The following is a 24790-nucleotide window of genomic DNA, read 5'->3' on the forward strand; positions in this document are numbered from 1 at the left end:
CCATTACTGTAAATCAGTGAATATTCATTGTTTTCAGTAATAAACCACTGAGTGATTTTTAGAGAGTAACCCTTCAGGGTACTTAAGCCCCTCCACCACGACAAGGTAGTACCCGAGGAGGGGATTATCAACAAGAAACTGTGCAATTACATATGTGTATATATGGAAAAATGAATATTGAATGAACATAAATTAAAGTTGCTATTTAATGCACGACGTGAGAGAGATTCATCCGATCGAAAGATTAATTCACACCCTCGATCTTGGGACAAAATCAATTTATCAATAATGCCTCATAAATTAATAATCTGAGATGAGCCATTCTTATCTTGTTAGAAGCGCTGAAATCTTAGCTTTCCAACGAGACAAAGATCATCTTGCTACGATTTTTCTGTGCGAAGCTATTGACGATTATATCGGCTCGCAATCTCGATCTCGGAAGACAATCAATTTTATTTTCAGAAATATTAAACGATTCCTCATAAACTAATAATCCGAGATAAGCCATTCTTATCTCGTTAGAAGCGCTGAAATCTTAGCTTTCCAACGAGACCAGGATCATCTTCCTACGATTTTTCTGTGCCAAGTTATTGACGATTATATCGACTCGCGATCGCGTAATCCTGAGGTAGAAGCAGCAGACGACGCGTATATGCGGCGTCTCCCGTGGCGTCTCGCGCGGCGGTGTTACTACCGAACCCCTGGGCCTCGTATGTTTTGATGCCAGTTTTTTGGAGACGTAGTAAGCTCGCGTAATACTTGCGTAATACTCGCGCGGCCTTGTCTAATGAATGGGTGCGCGCGCGCCCGATTTTTAAAACGCTATAACTCGGCGAAAAATCGACGTAGCGACATGAAACAAAAACCAATCTTCTTCGTTTCGCATCCCGCAGATGTCTAAGTTGAATATGTATGCCCTTATCATAAAACTTACACACGACAATGGAATAAAAAGTAAAATTCTGCAATATGCATAAATTATACATATAACTGCTAAATATAAAAATTGGCTGACAAACTATATTAGACTGTATAGCAAGATTGTCCAATAAAATTATAATATTGAACATAGAATAAAGGCTAATGTAACGCCAATGTTACGTATCAATAATTGCACGGTATTGCATTTACATTATTTCCCAATACTACGCCAATACTTTGTGCCATCCGGGCTTTATCGACACTTTATATTATAATTCTACTACAGATTTAATATTTTTATTTTCATTGCAAGAAAGTAACCGCAAAGTAACGATTCGTTACTTTTTGAGTAACTAACGCGTTACTTTTCAAAATTAGTTACTTGTAACTGTAACTAGTTACATTTTTAGCGAAAAAACTGTAACTGTAACTAGATACTTTTATAAAGTAACTTCCCCAACCCTGTTAATTTCTGCAATTATATAAAGTTATATAATTGAAGAATTTACCTTTTCTATAAACCATTTTACAATAGATCTATATTGAAAAAATGGAAATTATGTACAAAAAATTCCAAAAATCTTATCACAAAAACATAATCTCTAGTTTTTAAAACTATCTGTTAAACCTATTTGAAAATGTATTTATGAGGCTCACAATTACGAGTTTTAAATAAAATAAGAGATAGGAATACGAATCAAAATAGTAACTTTGCTAGCAAAAAGTTGATAGCCAAAACATCTTGATAGATCATCTACTAATGCACCTAGACTAATCATATTTTAAAAACTATACGCCACTTGCGCACAAGTCAACACACGTGGGACTGTATATTCGCGTAAAATTAAGTGGACATACTTGTGTCACATTCGTATGCAGCAAACTGCAAATGCGATTGGATCGAGCGCATATCGCAAAGTGGTTCGACAGTTCGCGATAATATTTATATAGATCTCAACATATCTCCCAAGAAATCGTTTTCCCCCTCTGTTTCAGTCGTGGTGATGTGCGCTAATTCAACGACCATCCGGGAACTATTGCTGGCTGCCGAGGAGCTCGGGATGGTGGACTCGGGGGAATACGTCTTCTTCTCCATAGAGCTCTCCCCCAGGTGAGGCCAAGTGAACTCGCAATTTTACCACTAAGTAATTGCGTGTGTTATTCGTTGTGGCGTGAATAGCGCGTTATTACGGGCGTTTCATACAGAATGAAAAGTACACTGATAAATATACGCGCGGCCACATAAATGTAACGTACCATGAACATTTAAACAGGACATCAGAATAAGATAATCCTGGCGTGTTTTAAAAAGAGCGTAAAGTAGAGATAATTTCGAGGAAAAAGTGGTACTGGAACACAGAACTATCTTTGCGTGTAACACGTTTTTAATCTTTCTCTTTCCGAGATGCAAGATTGCTCGTCTGAAATGTTCTATGTATAAATATTAAAATTTCGTACATGGGAAAAAATGTAGCCGCCATAGCTAAAAACTGCATGTGGTAAACTAAATTTCAGTTGTAAAATATGGACAGCTAATGTTTAGTTGTAATAGCTAATATTTTGCTACTGCGTCTATTTTATTAGGTGCGACAGCAGACCGTTTGCTGTGGTTTAGAAATTTATAGTTAACGCAGTAAAATATTTTTAGCAAATCATGATATCTACGGTAGCGAAACTTTTTTTTTCAGTTTATACTACGCTGTTTAATGGCGCAGTTGCGAAATGTTATTTGAGATATATCTTGCGCTGTAAATCAATTTACAACGCACGAAATCTGCAGGACGCAGGTTGCATGTCAAAAAACTGGGGCATAAACAGGTGCTTGTATAACGGCGCGTGTCTCGGACACCAAAGCCGTTTTATAATTGAAACGAATGTGGGAGTTGTACCCGGTACCTACGACTTGGTCCCATATAGAAGGAAAATTGGCATAAAATACGTCTCGCCTGTCTTCAGTGCTCACGGAAGGACGAGGAGCAAATAAAAAGAGATTAAAATGGGATCTGACGACGTGGAACGTGTCTCCTCAGATCGAAGAATATACGCTCTCGTTCCACGTAGGGGAAAAAATTATTCTTTACTCACGCAAACTAAGAATTTAAGAAATATAACTTCTCTCTGTAGAAATGTATGTAAATATTTTCCGTTGTTAATGAGATATCATCGGTATGATTATATCGCTATATTTCAATGTTAATCATTCTGACTAAATAACTAGAAGCAATTTCCACCAGGTTAACTGGTACCTGGATATGCTAATATTAGTTTAGTTACCTAACGTAACGCTAGGATGAAACAATTGCATTTACTTCGTTCGTTTCGCTTACAAGGAGCTATTTTATACTATCAAGGATCAGATTTTAGAGTTCAACCTAATTTATCCCTTGACATATCGTCCACGCGGTCGTTTCGCGTGGGCTCGCGAGGCAGTTTGCTCGCTTAGATAAACTTGCGTTTATGTACCTATTATGTAGGTATACGATTGAGCACTAATACCGTCCGATGCACTCGCATTAAATAAAGAAACTGCCTGACATGCGACTTACGGATTCGATCCGTCCTTTCGCAGGCTAAAGCTATATATACCGTTAACTTGGTGAAAAGACGTTTCTAGAATGTTAGAGGGAAGTTCGACCGATCGTGTGAGCGTGTCGGGTGGTGTTAAATCTCCCGTTTGTACAAAGTACGAGTATATATCATACAATCGCGCTGTTTAACGAGGCCTTGAAACGCTCCGCCCCGGGAAATTGCTAATCCCGGATCGTCGTAAACGTAACGTAGTACGTGATTCTTCGCGATCGTAAGTTCCTTACGATCACATTCTCGGATGTTATTTTGTTTTCTTGATGATTTTATTCGGGTGATGGTCTTGTATCTGCAGACGAAATCAAAGCGGATCTTGAATTTTAGCGGTGGTACAGATGGCTCGTTATGATCCGGTTACATCATGGGGAGAATTATCTGTCTCTGGGAAAACAAAACTATTTGTACTCGATACCTATCTCGTTGCATTTCCGCTTCGTTCTCTGTTTCCCAATGGCTCTTGTTAATAAAGGATATCGCGCGATTTCGGGTCGAGTGGAATTCAATCCGTCGTATCGGAAACCTCAAACCGCGACCCTTCGTTTAGATTATAGTCGAGTGAGACTAGACGCAGCTGCTGATCTATGCAAACTGTGTAAAACTATTAAATGTACAAATTTCAACATTGTGCCAGTAATAGAGGCATAATGGAACATTTAACGGAAGGAAAAATAGAGTAAGCGAAATTTTTCGCGCGAATTTAGCGAAATCGCGATCTCGTAAATTTTTTTCCAGGACGAGAAACGATGAACATTCGATTTAACGAGATTCATGCGAGATTTAAAACGAGCACGGGACGAAAAGCAACCTGACCATCTCGTGGTCAGAGCAGCACGATTGGCGTTGACTTTAACAGTAATTGAAAGTTTCATTCGAATCACCAGTTTTTCCGGTTAGAATTTATCCGTGATGGCCTTCCTACAACAGCCCGTCGCAGATGACAAAAAAATATCACAGCTTTTAAATTCACATTTATTAGAGAACGTACGCGGCAATTCTTTTCTGGATAATCGAGCGCTCTCCAATATTCCTATCGTAGATTAGAAAGTTGAGAAATTTTTAGAATGCCAAGCGGAGAAAACTTCCCGGGACAAGCGCGACTTGAGATTGCTTTCGAACTATGCCGATTTATTCGCTCGCCTAAGAGTTCAGAAGAGACGTGCAAGATGTAGAAATAAAAAATTAAACAAGCAAGTCGTCGGTGCGGACGCCCACGGTGACGCCGGGTTATTCCGACGACGTCACTTTATTTAATCATGAGACCTACAGTCGTTTCGCCGCAGGGCATCACGGATTTTTCTACGTGAGAATTTTCGCGCCTTGTAATTCGAGTGTTACACGCATTACGTATGGTAGATGTTTGTGGCTTTTATATGTTCCAATTATTACGTAACGATCGAGCATCATAAAATGAAAGTTATGATCTCTGGTGACGGTACGTGTGAAAAGCTGCTCAGTCACGGTGTAGTTAAATGATGTTTCACCGAAACATAAATTAATTGGGTCACGTATAATGTGTCGCTTTAATATTAACGATTTCAAGTATAACGAGTAACATTTGAGGAAACGAAATACACGTAATTGTAAAAATTTGTAAATGTATTTAACAATTCTCAATATGAGAGATTATTTTTATAAACTCATTTTAATCAAACGTAAAATAAGAAATTTTTTTTAATAAAAAGCAATTTTAACTTTACATCTGGGATATTAAATTTGATATATTCTTTTAAGTAGATCTACTAAAATATAATCTTTTCTTAGTGAAATTTTTATGCTGCAAGCTGTTTTAATGTAACGTCATATCGGCTTTAATATGATAACGTCAAATAAAATATTCCAATAATTCTCTAAGATAATAATAATATTTTTTTCTCTCTAAAGGTTTTAGGTATAATACGTGATACATTATTAGCAAAAGCTGCTTACTTTAGGACAATATAGTTTTTATAACATTAAAATTTGTATAAAATTAAAGTCTTTGAAATCCGATCATCCAACGAACACGTAAATCTTTTTGTCTCATCAACACGTGCGTGCGTGCGTGTGTGTGTGTGTGTGTGTGAGCGTGTGAACAACTTATTATTAGAAAATAAGTGAATTGTTATTCCAGCGACAATGATTCCGAAGAACCATGGAGAGTCGAGAGCGACACCGACGAGAGGAACGAGAAGGCTCGAAAGGCTTATCAGGTCTTGTTAACGTTGACTGCGCGCACCCCGGACAATTTGGAGTACGTGAATTTTTCGCGCGAAGTTCAATCCTTGGCTCAGAGCAAATACAACTTCACCTTCAAGAAGAACTTGGTCTCTACCTTCGTAAGCTCGTTTTACGACGCCGTGCTGCTTTACGCCTTCGCTGTTAAAGAGAGTCTGCCGGAGAAACCGGGTGAGGTCAACCTAGACGGCGGTAATTTGACTCGCAGAATGTGGGGAAAGAGTTTCAAGGGTAAGTTTCAGCTTCTCTCATTTATCGTTGCTTACATTTATAGCGAAAGTCATTCCTGTCAGTCAATCTTGCGCGACTTTAGCGAAAACGACGACCGGATAAGTGGATGGAGGGATCCCTCGCGCGGAATTTTTTTAAGGATTTACGATAGGCATTTACCTTTTAACGACGAAACAACGATGGAATTTGCGTTACGCATTATCTGCATTTGTTGCATCAGTGTTACATTACGCCGATGGTTCGCCGTTTGTAATCGTAGTCGACAAAGCTGCAGGTCTATAGAACTCAAATCTATAGAACGAGAGAATCAACGATGTGAGAAAGGGTGAATGATGATTGCGTCAGGTGCACAACAGTCGAAAGTACCACAGTTAATTAAAGATGCTTTGTGGTCAGAACAGTTAAATTAATTATCCAGCGAATCATCATTCACAAAAATCTTTTGTTAACTTCTTTTGCCACAATTTACCAACTTTTACAACTAATGGAATCGATTTACACATTATCAAGTTTACGTGTTAACGACATTTGTATTCTGTCTAGTTTGAATGTTTATAATATTTTCATTTTTCTGGAGTCTCGGTATTTTTTTATTTATAAATTCAATCAGTTTGGCAGCATCTTTCAGAAACTGTTTGAGCTTGCCAGTAAATAAATGTATATTACTCAAATATTTGTCAATCCGTCTGAGTTTACGTTATTTTATCTTGCAATATGAGAATGCAAACAATTGCTTTCTGGCTTCACGTCTCATCTGCCAGGCAAGCATCTTTGAAGTATGACTACCTCTTATTCCTTTATACACGCTATTTCGCCTCGACCTTCGATCCTCGAGTTTTCTGAGAGAATTTTATAGCTGACGTAGCTGACGTCGAACGGAATGCTAGATTGCCAGGTCGCTTTGTGTTTTAATACGTTCCGTTCTTGTCCTCGCTAGATCCTCCTACATGCATTCTCTCACATTGCATTTCTACATCGGTTATCTCGAACTGCAGCGATCGCCCACGCGAGATTTTACCACACCGTGAAATGAAGCTTTGCGAGAATTAACAATTCCACAACTGCCTGCCGCGGCTGTAATATTCAACTTTGATTAAGCCCCACCGAGTAATCATATATGCAATGCCGTTTTGTTTTTGCATAATTATGACCACTTCTAGGAATAACCGGCGATGTAAAAATCGATGAGAACGGCGACAGAATTGCGGATTATTCCCTGCTGGACATGAATCCGGAAACATCTAGATTCGAGGTAAGACGCCGAGAATTAATAACTAATCTATGCTTAATTGCAAGGTACAGTTTCGCCCGTAGTTCCGCAACTAAAATAATTTAATTTGCGACGTTGCACGATGATAGCGAATTTAATATATAATATTAAGACCGAGCTTAAAATCTGACAGTAGTTACTTCTGACGCGTATTGTTATTCGCTCTGTAATGCATTCACGTAATTGTTTCATTTTCCTCTCCGCACTTTTCATCTTATTTGTGAAATAATTTCCCGCAGATTGTGGCCAATTATTACGGTGCGAATAAAACACTGGAATATATCCCCGGGAAGAAAATTCACTGGGCCGGTGGTCGTTTAGAACCACCCCCGGATACGCCTACCTGCGGATTCGATGGAATGTTATGCCCCGATAATTGTGAGTGGGTGATGCTTTGTTAATAATATAAGTGTAATAACAAATAAATAATATACGAGTGCTATGTAAAATTGTCAATACGGCAGAAATATGCAATCGCGACGAGGGTTAAAAAGATTTCCACATTTGCATAAATGTTAATTACGTTCGGTTACTAAAAACATTTAATATTTAACTAGAACGAAATAAAACATTTTAAGATAGAATTTTTCTTCCTCGCAATTGTGCCAGTATAATTCCGTATTTTTCTAGAGATAAAACCCTCTGTTTCTCTCTCTCTCTCTCTCTCTCTCTCAAAAAGTATATTTGTTTTCATTTAAATTACTAATGTTTGACACAGCTCTCCCAGGATATGCTATTCTCTCCATGGTATTGAGCTCCATCGTGGTCGTTCTCGTCGTAGGTTCAGTATTTATTTATCGGTAAGTCCAACCTGTTTTTAAACTACAACTTCATATATTTCTTTTATCAATATTGACGGCGATATAGATAGCACTGAGTATTACTTTTGACGAATTGAGATTTGGAGGAATTGGGATTTGGTGAATTGAGATTTATTGCGAGAAATAAAATGGAATACAACATTTATACCGAATAAACATACTTCGCGGAGGGGAAAAAAGATATTTGTGAAATGGATTGTTTGTGTAATAAAACCCGGTGAAATTCAATTTCAATTATTTCACCGATGGCGTGTTCTCGGTTTGAATTACACATGGTTCAGTGATCGTTCTCTTTTTCTTTCTTTCTTTTTCTCTTGCAATTTTAATTGGATAAGATTAGCAAAATCATTTTCCACTAGGAATTGTGTTTCCCATTGCAGCAGAGCTTCTTATTGAGTGTATTAATCTATAATAGCATATCCACCCAACGAAATATTCCAAAATAATGAACGACGATGTCACTTTATCTAATCGGCAAATTAAGTCAATAAGTGAAACTGACGTCAAACTAAAATACGTACTGCAAATAATTTATGCTTTTGAAATGTACACATTTAATATTCGCTAGCATTCGCGCTGATTGGTGCGTATTATAATTGGCATAGATTCGCTTTTAGAAATTTAAAAGACGTCGTTGCCTCGCTTGCTACTTCGTGAAGAGATAATCTCGATAACCCCCGGTAGCACACGCTAAGTGGATATATACATATCGAGAACATATAGCCGAGAAGCTCCTCGGCTTCTTTGAAGCACGATACGGTTAAAGGGGAGCAAGGCAAGGAAAGAAAGAAGAAACGAGTGAAGCGAGACACTTATCCGCTCTGAAATTTCTCAGATGCTGCGAGTTAATCGATTTAATACCATCTGTCCAACTCTACGCTAGCACTTGGCTCGCCAAGTGCCTTTGTCTCTTCAGTTTGTCAGCCATGAGAACATTTTCAAGAGCTTAAACGAATTGTCCCCTTCTATCCAGCGGTGATAATCCCAAGTAATCCCGAAGTAATTTAGTCGAGTATACCTGCGATTCAGTAGTGTCAGAAATACGGACGCAAAAATTTTACGAGTGAGATTAACTGATAATTAGTTGTTGACCCAATAACGAATTGTCACAATTTATTTAATTAATGTTTTGCACGCATAATTAGGTAAATCGATATCGATTTATGTTTCTTTAATTCACTAACATGTAACTTTTATATTAATTAATCAGACATAACAAATACATATATATAATATCTAAGCTTAAATTGTTTTTACATATGCCGGAAATTTATTAGATATTAATATTCAGCCTCAACGTTATATTTAACATTTTCAACGTTACATGTTATGAATCTATCTAATGGTTTCAATATCACATATAATCACATTTTATAATTTTAGTATTATGTAATTAGTGTTACGTATATAATGTATCACATACATTTTAGACGATCTATAACGCGTGTTACAACAAAATTTTATGATGGTATCTCTACCAATTTCATTATTATAAAGTGTACAATGCAAAATTATATGTATAGAATATAGACAAATTACTTTTACATTCAAGACATTTCACTAAAGCCAGATTACACAAAGTCTTCAAAAATACGTGAAATATGGAATAATAAATTTCAGGATCCTTATATTTTGAAAATCGTAAATATATCAAGAGATTAGTTATATAACGTGAAATGTGATATGAAATTTGTACAATTTATTAGAAACGATACCAGATTTTTCATTTAATAAATTTTGATTAATAACAAATAACGATAATTCCAACTACTGAAACTCGTAAAAATTGTACAAAATATATTTGCGAGTCCATAACATCAATACATGATCGTTAAATTTGGTGAAAAGAGCTAATATTTGATTGTTGGTTCAGCAATCAGTTTCACGTTTTTACATTTAATAAAATTTTTATTAATAACAATCAACGATCATTTTGAAACGAATCCGAATGGAATTGTTAATTAATGGTAAAAGCTATTAAATCTTACCTAAAAAGCAGGTATTTATTGAGTTATTTTGATCACGAGACACGGCAGTGTCTCGCGCCAAGTGTAAGCGTAGCTAGTACACGCGTGTAAATTTTACCACACGGGAAAAATTAAACGTTGATATCGCAGGCTGCCACAAACAACTAATTCACTCGATTGTATTTGCTATTAATTTTAATTTTAAGCATTGAACTAAATATTCAGATTATTAGGACAACTGTTTGACGTTTTTCATTCATTATTACTCATGTTGTCTCAACCAATTTATTTCAATTACACTGATACTGTTGATAGATCCCTTTTTCTGCGCATATATCGTTCGTATTCTGTCGCTTTCGTGTAATATATCTGGCGTCAGTGTTAAATAATTTTCATTTTACAAATCAATATAAAAAAACTGTATTATAACTTTACATTTCTTCAATTTATTGCAAGTAAATCGAATTTTCGAATTAAAATATTCCTGTCGTATCCCTACCGACCCGTTCTTATCACTATTTCTTCCTCGCGTTTTTACTCATGTAGCGTGATATTCTTACTTATCCATAACTAGTCGCGATCTACTGAAGGGAAGCAGAATCTTAACTGGTGGGACTACACAATTAACTGTAAAATTTAATCCAAGACATATTTCCTCTAATTACGTGCGATCACACATGTGTGTGCAAAATTATAGGTCTTGTTACCGAACCATATTCCCTTGTATTCGATCAATACATGGATGGGGCTATACAAGTTTAGACTAAAATCAGTGCATGAGTAAATGGGAGGGATAGACGGTAATTTAATATAATTAAAATATAAAATATATAAATCAACTGTACTCATTTACTGTATTCACTATACTTGCTACTTTTTCCTTCTCTGATCATCGTCAGCTCCGTATTCCTTCGACGCTACACTTTTGAAAACGCGTAATTACGGTTGCATACGGATTAATTGTTAACACAAGTCTTTCTATCTTAAGAGAAGTCTCGGGGCTGGGCTTACAGTCGAGTCTTATATTCAAGACCGTCTTGAATTTATTTAAAGATACTGTACAGAACGTTTCATTAGCTACGGAGTATCTGAAGATGATCTCGAGACAGCCTTGAATATAAGATCTGACTGTGAATACAGGCCTCCGTCTGTTAACACGGCACTCTCGAACGCGACGCGGCGTCACACGACAATTTCTCCGGAGTTTACGAATTCGATCGACGACGATTTTTTGGTGAGAACCGACACAGTGAGACGCATTATTTATTTGCACGTAAAAACGTTGTAGATCACAAAGTAATGGCTCTTGCAGACAGCGCGACAACGCGACGCGCGATAATCCAACGGGCGTACAGGGCTGGGCTTCTTTATGGGAAAGTAGTACGCTTTCCCATAAAACCTATACGCTCATTGCATAATCGCGCGTTGTCGCGCTGATCTGCAAGAACCATAAGATATTCATTTATCTGTTTGAAATATACACTTCGATAAAATCATCTCGCTACACTTATGAATCGTTTCAGCACAGGCTTTAATACTTGCTTATTGTAACAATCGTAAGGTGTAAGTGTGCTTTCTTGGTACTTGCGATCGTGTCCCAAGATTAACGCGACGGTAGATGGAGCGGCCACGCGTCGCTACCTTTCGTAGGCGAATGATAGCACGACTTCTTATCTATAACGGCATGCTATACACCGCGAACGAAAACAAACACCAAGGTCTTTGTGACAATCAATATACCGACAATATATATACGAGATGTTTAACACTTTAAAACAAATTTCAAAGATTCTATTTCTTTTCAAGTATATTACATACTTGTGTTCCCAATTAATTTTAATGAGTCATCGACGCCAATTAGATTTAACGTTTACTTGGAAAAGGGAATTTATTGCTTTGATGTAAAAGTATTTATGTGAACACCTACAAAATTTAATTTGATTTATATATTCTTACGATACAACGTATACGTTAAATTATGTGATAAAACGGATTCCGATAGGTCTTATGCTTGGCTTAACATTAAGCTCGGTACGTTTGGCAACGATCTGTTTTCGATAATTATTATCATCGTATCTTCCCGGCTCTTCGTCGGGGTTTATTGCGTGTCGTTTTTCATTATAACTCGGCTTTACACACGTCGTATACTTCCGCAGAATTTTAATCAGGGATGCAATAGCGCGGTTGCACAGTTTTACAACTTGCTTTAACGCGCATTACGATCTCTCTGCTTAATACAGTGTACGGTTATCGAACAAGACAGCTATCGCTTCAGCCATCGAACGTTGAATTTACCGATGTTTTTAACGGAATGTTTTTATCGAAGTCTGTTCAAGTATTTTAAATTATTATAATAAATTGAAAAATTAAATTACATCACGATTGAAATTATTTGCATCTTTCATTGCGGACAGTTTAGTTTACGCGACATTTTGCTAGAAATTGTTGAAATAATTTTATAATTTACGAGATACAAATGCCGGTAACGCGGGCGAAGTATAAAATGTCATCAGTCAAATTATGCAGTTTGTCTTTGTCTTCTATTTTATGTAGAAGATGCCTTTTCGACGAGCAGCCGCGTACGCGTTTCGCTTCGAGAATTCGCCTCAAAAGCCTTACGCATCTGTAATATAGTACTTTACATTCGTGAAACAGAGACAAAATTATTTCGTATAAAAAGCCAACGTACTCGTTACGCCGAAACGACGAGCATGTTGGCTTGTAATTCGCCCTTTTAAGATTAAATATTGAAGGGAATTTGATTGAAAGCCGTAAAGAGAAGGAAACATTGTCGATAACGTTTTTTAGCGGCATATATCGCATATTATTAGATAACTGTCGGGCACTAAACCTGGTACATAGACACATGAGCGCTGATAGCACGCAACATATCGAATTTCAATGCTACCGGATACGCAATTCGACGCGCTACAAAAATACCGAGTACACAAAAATAATCCACGCATTTGTCCGCGAGAATTCGCAGTGCGTTGTACGCTACCAAATCTACGGAATCGACCGAGTTCGACGATACTGCGCGCATCGGTGTCGCCCAACAACCCCTAACAAATACGCAGGGTTGTAGGATTGCGCTTTCGTCGTTTGCAATTCACCCCGCGAACGTTTGACACGGTAAACTTCCGATGAATATATCGAACTCATTTACAATTAGTTCGGGAAATTCCGTGCACACGGAAGCCTTTATGCGCGGAATAATATCCCGCCTGGGACAGATAGGCGTTATGAGATACGCCGTCACGTAATTACCTCTTGCGCTGTTCAACGTGTACGCACACCGATGCGCCGGTTGGAAACTTGTTAGTCGTATGTTCGCACACGTCCCCGTACATCATCCTCGTAGATATCGGGCGAAACATACCGAACGGATAGCATACGTGTACGTACATGCGGTACCAAACACACGTGCACACGCAAGTTTACCGAGTTTACAAATTGCATCTTTGCAGCGGACGGAGTCATCGTGAAAATATTTCCGTTATATACGCGGCATGATAATTGCCGTTGATAAAAAGCATCTCGTTAATCAACCAAGGAAAAGCGCGCGATACTCTTTGCCGTGGGGGAAAGAGAGATAATGCGATTGTCCGGAATTAATCCACGACACGTACGCTTAGGCGCGCGGTTTATCACGCGGCCATAAAATATTGCGTAAACTCTTCCTCTTTTTTTTTTCAACGCGCCTCGGCTGTGACTCTCCTCCGCGAGAGTCGATCGCCGATAATATTATCGTTTATTTTGCAGGCGCTTCAAACTGGAAGCGGAAATTGCCTCCATGACGTGGAAAGTGCATTGGGAGGACGTAATCGTGAAGCCTAACCCGAAGACAAGGGGCTCCTTGTACTCCCTAGTCGCGAATAAGTTTGGCGGTAGTCGAATGGTAAATATGACGGAAAGCACGATTTCTCGCGTGATCGTTGACGTAAGACTCATCGCCTCGCTCACGGAAGCGACAATTCGATTATCTCGGGATCCGGAAAAGTAATTCGAGCGGATTAGGCAAATGTTTGTCGCGACAAGCTACAGTGGATAAAATAAACAACGTCGCGATGGCGATCGAATTTTCATTCGAGTGCTCATTCCAATGGCGTTTATTTATTCCAATAATTTTATTCCTGAGAGAACGGTGTTCGTACCTTGGGCGGGATCTCAGAAGAAAGGAAAGAGGACAATGGTGGAAAGTACTACTTCTGAGTAGTGCTTACCCACTTCCGGAGCATCGGGAGAGTAGCAACCATAAAGAAGACTTTATTCCATTGTACGTTATTCTGTTGACGCGTCCCTTATCATTTCTTTACGTGCCGTTACGGTGCAGGAGCAAAAGAGAAAGCATCCGTTTTTTATTATAATTTCGTCCTCGTACTCCTCTTATTTTCTTATACCGAATGAAAGAAACAACGGAAGACAAATAAATGCCACTTAGCCTTGATATTATATCGGTTTGCACGATCGTACAAAGCACGTCGGAATCTGCGACTTAACGAGAGTCTTTGACCAATTTGCACTAAACTACATTTAATTGAAATGTCGAGGTTTCAATCATTTATTTCCGGATTTCAAACAATTGCGAGCGGAGAACTTTTTTTTCAAACGAAACTTTTATATTATATTTAAACAAAGTAGAATTTACTCTATTCAACTTGATTTCCACTCGCGTTTGTTTTCAATTAAAGGTGTGATTACTAAGGTATTTAACATTCAAAGTTTTCCTTCGGGAAAGATCAATTCTAAATTTGTCAAAGAAATCTACTAAGATCTACGAAGTAAGCTAATATAACCTAAGCTATTAAAATATTCCTTGCAATTAGTAGCTTAAGATAATCTTGCGTAACTTTCTTCTAATTAATTATTATTTAAGAGACGATCTCTGTTCCAGACGGTTTATTCTGAGGATAACGCAAGTCTGCTAGATGGTGTTAATAGAAATGAGTATGTTCCGACAGGATTTTATAAGGTTAGACTATGTTTCGTCTTTATTTTATCTTTAAATCGCATGCATGTATAACGCGATGTCAATCACGTCGACTATAAGTTTAATAATACTAACCAAAATCTAGAAAACAATCAGTCATGATACATCTACGTAGGTATCATGAGAAAATGTACTTTTCGACTTGTTTTCAAGTGATTTTTTTAGTTCAAATTCTTCAGCATTAATAGGAGTAAATGCCAACATATATTGTCTACAATTGAAATACACATACACACACACATATGTATATATGTATATATATATTTCATGAACGTCGAATACGAGTGTGTGCTGTTCCTGTCTGCCAATCAATATTCATTCTACTTTTTTTTTTAAATAGGGATATTGCTTCAATAGAACGTCGAACAATCGCGCGACAAGTGCATTCGAATGGAAAACGTAGCGTGAGAACTGATTTGTTAATGATTTCATCGCAAGCGCGCGGCTCCAACTCTAGAAAAGTTTTTTCATAAGATTTGCGTTCTTACAATCGACTTTTTGAGAGCTTGAGTTATTTTACGAAGCTTATTTGTTGCTAAACAATAAAAAGATCGTCGAAATTCTCCGGTATTCAATATTGATCCAATTTATATTTTCGCGTGTCGTTTTGCAAGATAGAAAATGGTGTGTGTGTGTGTGTGTGTGTGTGCGTGTATTGTGTGTATATGTACATACACACAATACACTTTTTCATGGGCATTTGGTTTTCACGGGGTAACAATCGAAGAATTGTCAGTGAATATTTCCGCCGACCGTGAAATCGCAATTCGTTTCAGAATTCGAAAGTCGTTATAAAACTGATACCGAAGAACAAAGTGGAGATCTCAAGACCTTTATTATTGGAACTAAAGCGGGTGAGTAACTGACTTCGCAAACGCATGTCGAACCTCATAAATTATTGTCAATGTTAATTTGCCAAGAACAACTCACTACTTCAGGACGCAATTCCCAATAAGATGTTTCTCTCTTTCCGCGTGATTTCCCCCTCGCTAACCGATGTTGCATGTAACAGACTTTAATTCATATGAGTGGTGATGTTGGTGACTTTCGCAGATGAAGGATCTTCAGCACGATCATCTTGTACGATTTTTCGGTGCTTGTCTCGAGCCGCCGCATTGTTGTCTCCTAACCGAATACTGCCCCAAAGGATCTCTCCAGGTGAATTGCATTCCGTGTTCCGATTTAAAGTTTTGATGAACAACCGAGGAAATAATTACGTCCCGCGTGTCACTAAGTTAAAGCGAGATAGCTGTCTACTGGTATAGAATGTGCTACAGTTTTGATTTTAATGGCAATGTTTTTCTTAATAAAAAAAACATTAACATCATGCACAATAATTATGGATCGACTAATTCAATTAATTTTATCAATTCACTTTAATTAACTAACTTAATTAATACAACATTTTAGAGATTGCAAAGGCAGAATGTTACACTATTAAAAATAGATCAATTACGATACAGAATACAATTTCTCCCTTAATATTTTCTTTAAAGAGAATCAATTAAACTGGTCGCAATATTTGTAATTAAAGCATAAGATATGAAACATTTTGTATATATAGTCTGCATTAATGTTCGAGTGGCGAATGTGCGCTGCGAGCAAGTGTACGTGGTGGACTATTAATCGCATTCGTTTATAGTTACAGGCGTCCTGTATGCGAAACAAAAGATGCTGTATTTTATCGGATACCTGTCTTACCTTATAATGCAATTTCAAGTACCCGACTGTTAGCTTGCTTTGCCCGAATTGCAATTCTAAACGCGAAACATTTATATAACTGACCAAAGAAATTGTGTGTCAAAGGAGACGCATAAAATATAGAATATTCTGTATATTGAGAGACATGCGCATATATAAAGTAATAACATTGAAGCGTACAATGTGTTCGAACGTTTGACCGGGATGTAAGGTTGCATAAGAGCGAGCCTGCGCGCTACACCGGTGCCTTAAACTTATGTTGTTGGACAGGATATACTGGAGAACGAGCAGATAAAGCTCGATCGAGTGTTCAGAGGCTCCCTGATACACGATATCGTGCGCGGCATGGCCTATCTCCATGCGTCGGAAGTGAAGAGTCACGGTAATCTCAAGTCTTCGAACTGCGTCGTCGACTCGCGATTCGTCTTAAAAATCGCCGACTTCGGCTTGCACGAGCTGAGAAAGAGCGGGGATACGGATGAAGATAGCGACAAGAACAGCTACGCCTATTGGAGGAGTACGTATCATATTATGCGAGCCCGGTTATGCGCGCCCGTAAAGCATTCTCGCGCGGCGATATTTTCCCAACGATCGTAGTTGCAACGCCAAATATTTTCCAAGCGCACGAAAACGCGGGCAAAAGTGGAGATAATAGCTAGAGTACACGTGCAAAACTTCTGTTTGGCGATTTAACTATTTGGACAAGTTCCTTTGCCGCGCATACGTTTATCAATAGTAACTGCGCGGGAGAAATGTTTATTCAATAATTTTTATCGTATATATTGCAAGAGTTTTAAACGCGACGAATATTTTTTTTATGCGACATTTTTATTTCTCTTCAAATATTTGTAATTTATATTTGCAATAACGATCGGACGACGGGCGGAAAAGGAGAGAGAGAGGGAGAGAGAGGGAGGGGGGGGGGGCTGCGACAAACCGCTCGACCCGTTCTGATTTTTTAGAGCAGGAAATTTGGTGTTTGTAGAACAGCTGTGGACAGCTTCGGAGTTACTGAGGATGGAGAGACGACCGCCCGAGGGCACTCAGAAAGGCGACGTATACAGCTTCGCTATAATCGTTCACGAGATCGTGGTGCGCCAAGGGCCATTCTACTTGGGGGACAATAACGAACTCTCTCCAAAGGGTGAGTCTTTAACGTCATTCGAGATAATCGCGGATACGAAGCAATTGTTCCTCTCGTCGCGTTTTGTATTACGCGAACAAAAACGGTAATTAGGATACATTTTTCTTTGTTTCTTTCGATATGCATAACTTGCATTACGACTAATTTGACTGGAAGCCAACAACATCGGTTGGCTGTTATTTGTAACTACCTTCCTATCGTTCGGAAGATTACGTAATAGCAGAGAGAAATCTAATTTGTTTTTCGCAATAAATTAAAAAATGTTGAATATTTATAGACACTAACACCCCGTCACGGCTCTTAGTCCTTTATTCCCTTAAATTTGTGTTTATCGCACATTTGAGTCATACGAATTGCACATTAGCTTTGATAAGAAAATTTTTAGTGCTTCAAATAAAAAATATCTAATAGAAATACGTCAATTTATACACAGAATATACATACACATAAGTGTTTTAATGAAGAAGACCAACGGAAACTTGAATACTGTTATATGACTATGTTCATTTCACTATATACACTGACTCCATTTTACCGCATATTGACTCTCGCGTCCTTGTTTCTGGAGGCGGCATGCACGTTCTGGAACACGATCACGAACATGCCGTCGCGTGACGCGATTTGTGATAGTTCACATGTTACGATTTGGCTGATGGCAATCCACAGGTTTTAGATTTAACAAAAAGCGACGTGATCTCGATTCATAAACTCGATGCGCAAAGCATGTACAGAAATTACGGTATCTTGCAATGCGAAATTGCAGATAATGTATACTGCGAGGCTGTTTCATTTGCTTGTTATTTTTGCGATTTGTTAAAGGAATATCAATGACGAGTACTTCTTCCCAGGTTTTTAATCGTATGAGAAAAGTTGTTCTTAAAAAGTTTTTAATTTAATGGCATTTAATATAATCTCGTGCAATTTTTGTGAGAATAAAACCGCAATACTAAATTATTTGCCTTTTATATTTTCCTTGATTTAACGATCAATTTTTTAAAGGAGCTTTTTATCTGCTGATAAGTGAAATTTCGCCTATCGTTTTATCAACCGCCGGATATCGTCGCTTGCGAAAACTCGACTGCTCGATTCTGGCGAGCTTGCAAGCTGGCTCCTGTTGGAGTTTGTTCAATCTGTTACCGACGGTCGCTCCAGAGCAAGTAGTACGCATTGTTTAAAAGCATACAAAATATCAATCATCTCACAAAGTGGATATATGTTATATTGCAACAAATTTTGAACATGTAATTACAGAATATAATTCGATGACCAGTTTATTTCTTATTTGAATATTATGCGTAAAATTGGAAAATCCTTCATCATGCTCGCAAAACTTTCAATATGTATGTAAAACACATATAATCAATTAATTCATAAAATGTAATAATCAAAAGTCTCCAATGTATATACCTTCTTAATTATATCTCATTGAATTATCTTATCAAACATTAACAATCAGCGAAGATTGATAACGCAGTTTGCAAGGATATCTCTTGTTCCGACCGATGGCTTCGAGAGGAGAGAAAAAGCGAGTCCGATACGCGTATCGATATTGAATATTAGCAGATTCCCCCCCGGTAACACTGGCCGGTGCAAAGCGACACGAGCTTTACCGCCGAAGCTCGCCACATTTTGACTATCGGGGAAAATCGATATCTCGCACGACCGGTAATAAAGCTCTCGCACAAGCTCGCAAGCTCACGACCGGCCGCGAGGATCGTCCGCACCATGGAACGTGTCGCGAGTTCCGGAGGAGCATGCTGAAACGAGGTCCGAAAGCTCAGTCGAAGCTCTCGCGCGTCCCAGGACGCACACGGCTCTCGCGCGCGTTTCGCCGGGATTCTCCTCGTCTCATCACTCTCTGTCCGTTTGCGCTCTTCGGAGCAAAAGAATATTTCTTCACACGTGAAATCAACGGGCACCAATTATGCCCGCGTCCACGGTCTAATAACGAAGTCGTAGGTGTAGTTCTAAAACGGGAAAGAGACAAATCCTTGGAGCGAGCGGCATACCCGATAACGTGCGTGCACAATATTCTTCCGCCTCCCCTTCCCTCCCTCTTACTCGTGAGTTACGTGCAATCGCACGAACGTGTCATCGGAATCTGTCGCAAAATTGGTCTCGTCGCGTGATTCATCCGCGATTCACCCGCCGTTTAATCGCCGGTTAACCGGCGTCAGTATCGATTCCGAGTGCGAAAAGACCGCCGCACCGGGTCGACGCACCTTCGTAATATCCGCGTTACAACCGCGCGGAAGCAATTACCGTTGCATCACGGAACGTGAGGAAAAACATCGCGCGGAAATAAATCCCGGTGACCGTGTTGGAAGGAAAGAGGCCACTGACCATAGAGGTCCCCCGGTAGACGGAATGTAGTCCGCCCGTATTAAAGTTCTTCTGCCGAGGAAAGTCAATTCCCAATTGGATTAGAAAAAAACCTATTAAAGAAAATGTTCAATCTTCCACTGGATAAAATGTTGTCGACCACATCGAAGTGATCCTTCGACGACGTTGAGAGCAAATGTTTGATAATGTGGGCCTCTCCGTTAAGCAAAGTGAGGCTGATGACAGAGAACGATCCGTAAACGCTTAAGTCTGCCTCGGGTCCGGTTTCACCAGCGTTGTGTAACTTTAAGCTTAGCTTAATTCAGTCTTCGCCTCTTTCCAACTGTTACTTTAGAAAGAGACAAACGTGAATCCAACTAAGATTAAAGTTAAGTGACGTTTGGTGAAACCGGGACTTGGTCGCAGACGTAAGGCAAGGCAGAGAAAAACTTAAGTCGTATACAATAGACTTTCACAACTTACGTTTTTCTCTGCCTTGCCTTACATCTACGACTAAGACAGACTTAGGCGTTTACGGATCGTTCTCTGCCATCAGCCTAAACCGTCGATAGCGATAAACTCGCGGATAAAAGATTTATTAACAGTGTTTTCAGCATCAGTTAAGACCGCCGGTCGGATCATTCGTTTACTTGAATCACTAGTGGATTTAACTTCGCGTCTATACGTGCGATGCGGTTTGATCTGGTAGAGTGAGCACGATTTGCTGACAGACCGAGGAGGGAAACTCGACGAGAGGTAGCGCGGTAATCCGACAAGTGATAGATCGCATAACCGATCAGACAGTGTCGTAAACGACCCGTTTCGCGTTCTGCTACGTTTCCTGCGCGAGTTCACCGGCCGTTCGCCGCACCATGCAGCCCTTTATTTTCTCCTCCGTTTCCTACCGCGCGCGAACTTTTCTTTTTTGCCCTATACACTCCAAAATGTTTTTGTCGCGACAGACGGGTCGTTTTATCGTTCCGTTGCAACAACGCGAAATTACAGTGTACTTCAGCGTCTCTTTATCGTACCCACTTTTTTCTGTACTTCCCAAGTATTTTCCCTTCGCAATTCTTGTTTATGCGGCCGTGATGAAAACGTATTTCCTAAGATTTCCCCGAGGAAAATACAATTTTTATTCTCAAAAAGAGATATCGGCTCCGGGATTAGAAATAAACGGATTGAGTAACTTCCGCGAGCTCTTTTATATTTTTATCCAAGATATCCAGGAATCTTAGTTTGAGTTTCACTATTTACATTAATTTTTAATACACGGAGCTTTATATTGATATCCGGGCTCTCTGTTGTGTAAACCCGGGAGATAAATCAAGAGATATGTGTGCGTTATATAACGATTATATTCAATCTCGATACCCACGTTAATGTCGAGTCCCTTGTACCATGAATACTTCACTCGCGAAGCGTCCCGACTTTATTTCCTGGAGAATAACGGTGAAAAGTATTCGTGCAAATTTAGTCGACGGCGAAATCGAGGTTACGAGCCCGCGGCTCACGGTCATTAATTCTGCGAGGTATTTTTCGGTGAGCGGCGAAACGGCGGAACAATTTCGTCGTAAGCGGCTTGCGACTCGCGAGTCCCATAAAAAAGATACGGCGTGTCGTGTAGTGACGATGGTGTCGGAAAGTTAAGACCGGCGTATGCAGTAGGACAAAGTTTAACGGGGTCAGTGGAGGCAAAGATCCGCGGTGGACCCGGCCGGGAGGGGCGGCACAAGCCCCGAGTGTTTCCCTAATGCGGCGAAATCTCGCTAAGGAGAGAGAGCGACTGCGGGTTTATCACTTAGACCTTAAAACACATTGGATGGTCCGTCCGAGTGACTCCCGGAAAGTTTTTCTGCTTTACCCCAGCGGAAATAAGTATTTGCATTTGGCGTTTTAATGAAGCGGTTCGTTATTTCTCGAGTTCCCTTCCGGAAGTTCTATTGATTTTCAGTTACTCTCGGTAACCTTCAGCAACGCTCAATCTTCTTTCTCCATTTAAATCAAGTCCAACTTCTTTTTTTTTTAATCAAGAACCGAGAAGGCTATTAGGTCCGAGCAAAGCGTAGATAGCCAAGTAATTTTAACGTGTGAATTCTTAAACCGTTTTTCCATCTGTGCTGCGCGCCGGTTTCTTTTCGGGCATTTAACGCAGTTTCGTTTAGATGGAATCATCGCCAGCAGATTCGCGTATTTAAGTCGATGAACGGAATCTAATTATTTCAAATGCTGTATTTCGCGTATTTAAGTCGATAAACGGAATCTAATTATTTTAAATGCTGTATTTAGCATATACGATAAAATACCCAGCTTTTTCTACTGTAAAGAAATCTTATCTATCTTTCTTTTTTTTAGTCTGAAATATTACATTATATTTTTTAAATATTTTTAGTATTAAACAGAGATTTCGCGTGATTCAGTCTGTTGGTCGCGATTATTCGCGAAAATTGACGCGTCTCTCGGAGAGAAATTTCGAAAGCAACGAACTCGTGAACTCGAACGAAAACAGGGTCGTTGGTCACAAGACGATCAGATAAAGATGACGGAAAAGGGATTAAAGGGGAAAGAAGTCAAAGTCAAGCGCGACGACACAAGGCCATTGAGACGTAACTTTTCAACGAAATTCCGTCAAATAAATCGACCGTAATATCGTTATACGCCAATTAAACTTTAAGATGCTCATCGCACTTGTCTTAATGTCGAGCGCTCCGAGCAAAGCTTTCGGATAAGAGCTGCATTCATTAGGGTTCTGTAATGTAACTTCTACAAATCGATTTAGCACGAAATGGATATTCTATTCAGAAGTATAAGTGTCGCGATAGTTTCTGTTCGGCATTAAATATATTACTATTAAATAGTACTTTAATGAAACTATACGTTTTCTATGGAAACGTAGCTGATCCTTAAAATTTCGCCTACTTAATTACTCGACTAATCTGATTCTTATCATAACTGTTATTCGCAGAAATTAGCCGTGTGGCCAATTATGGAAATAACAATATGTAATTATGAGCAATTATTATAACAGTAACCGAGTGCTTAAAATTTGCACGCAATTTCCGAGAAAAATAAAACGCATGTTAGCGATTCGATATCTCGTAAATGTTATTTTAGCTCGTTGGAAAATACGCGCGTTTTTAAACGAAATAAGACAAATAAACACTTGAAAGAAGAATGGTAAATGTTTTAGTAGCTTGCAGAGATACTGTTTACGCGATACGCTGAGTACATTTCTCTTGCATGCTAAACGGCAAATGAAAATTAATTCTATATGAAATGCTTGTTACACCAGATCCGAGATAAACGCAATAAAATACGCGTTACTATACGTGTTAAGATAACATACTTAATTGCAGAGAGCCGTGATATAAATTCATGTATTAATGTTTCAATAATGTAAACTCCAAATTGTTAGATTTTCTATGTTAAACCTGGATATCTTTGAAAAAGGTATACATATATAAAACGTATATATACGTGCATAGAATTATGCGGCTCAGATATTATTTATGCAAATTTTCAGTAAAATTATCGTGTGAAAACGTGCCGTCGTATCTACCTGCATTTTCTGGATTTGCTCTCGGTAACGAACTCCGAAGCGCATAATAAATGTCCCTTCTCTCTATCTGTATATCTATCTCTATAAAGTCCCCCTTTTCATCATACGTCGTCACGATCGCGCAACTCCTTGCGACAGTTTTCATCCGTCAAAACGCGGCGTACGGTATTCACGAGCGAACTTTCCGCATGACATACCACATCCGACCCGTTCAACCGCGATCGCGCAGAGGACCGCCCCGAATTTGTAAATGTTCGGATTATAAAATACCATCTATCGAATAGATGACATTCTTAATCGAGTATGCCGACTCGGCGGAGGTATAATACGTCGCGCGTATCTGCATGCGCACACGCATGCACGTACGCGAAGTGAAGAAGGAAAGAGAGGACGAGGAAAATCCGATATCGCGACGACGGTAAATTTTCAAGAGCTGTCCGGCGAGGCAGTTTGGCTTTCCCTCGATCGACGGCCTTCGAGGACGAAGACGGAATGGAAAGAAGTAACGCCTCGAGCACGAGCAGCCTGACCCTACCGCAGATGCCGGGGCCGAGTCCCGACGGCGGGGCCAGTCCCAGGAGGGCCGTCAGCCCTCTCCTCGAGGTCCGCAGGCCTCACTGCACCCTCAACTGCGAGTCCTGCAACCAGTTCCTCGAGGACCTCTACAGGCACAGTACGTGTCCGTTGTCCTTGACGGGCGACAGCGGATTCGATTTTCCGTAGCCACGCTCGAATTCGATACGCAATCAATTATGCCATAAGCATACTTGTACGACCGTCATCCGGCTCCTGGGGATAGAGAGACCCGTCGGAATATAACACCCGGTATTAACCTCGAGCAAAATTAGCTTTGTAACATTTTTGCGCGTGCAGAATTCCATTGCACGAGATACTTTGGCCGGTACACGTTATAAATTGTTGTTGATATTGTTGCCGGAGAGGAATTTTGTATAAAATATGCAACGCTCCGCTAGACAGTAATTGGAGTAGAATAGTCCAAAAATGCCTCACATTTTTGCAACTTTTTTTTACTGAATTTTGTTGGACTTTTGTATTACTTTTAA

General features: G+C 39.3%; 1 protein-coding gene across 3 annotated transcripts in view; it reads left to right on the forward strand.

The window, feature by feature from the left end:
• The window catches only part of LOC105564350 (atrial natriuretic peptide receptor 1-like), a 107894-nt gene that overhangs the window by 49191 nt on the left and 33913 nt on the right, over positions 1 to 24790 (forward strand). For all 3 annotated transcript variants that reach the window (XM_012016661.1, XM_012016663.1, XM_012016662.1), the window contains 11 exons: positions 1918 to 2032; positions 5618 to 5952; positions 7113 to 7204; positions 7462 to 7600; positions 7941 to 8022; positions 13773 to 13908; positions 14905 to 14982; positions 15777 to 15854; positions 16054 to 16158; positions 16972 to 17218; positions 17687 to 17845. In XM_012016661.1, the coding sequence (XP_011872051.1) occupies positions 1918 to 2032; positions 5618 to 5952; positions 7113 to 7204; positions 7462 to 7600; positions 7941 to 8022; positions 13773 to 13908; positions 14905 to 14982; positions 15777 to 15854; positions 16054 to 16158; positions 16972 to 17218; positions 17687 to 17845 (1566 nt within the window). The remainder of the gene's footprint in view (positions 1 to 1917; positions 2033 to 5617; positions 5953 to 7112; positions 7205 to 7461; positions 7601 to 7940; positions 8023 to 13772; positions 13909 to 14904; positions 14983 to 15776; positions 15855 to 16053; positions 16159 to 16971; positions 17219 to 17686; positions 17846 to 24790) is intronic.

This window comes from Vollenhovia emeryi, unplaced genomic scaffold (genome assembly GCF_000949405.1).
Source record: "Vollenhovia emeryi isolate VEMERY1.0 unplaced genomic scaffold, V.emery_V1.0 DF939166.1, whole genome shotgun sequence".
Lineage (NCBI taxonomy): Eukaryota > Metazoa > Arthropoda > Insecta > Hymenoptera > Formicidae > Vollenhovia > Vollenhovia emeryi.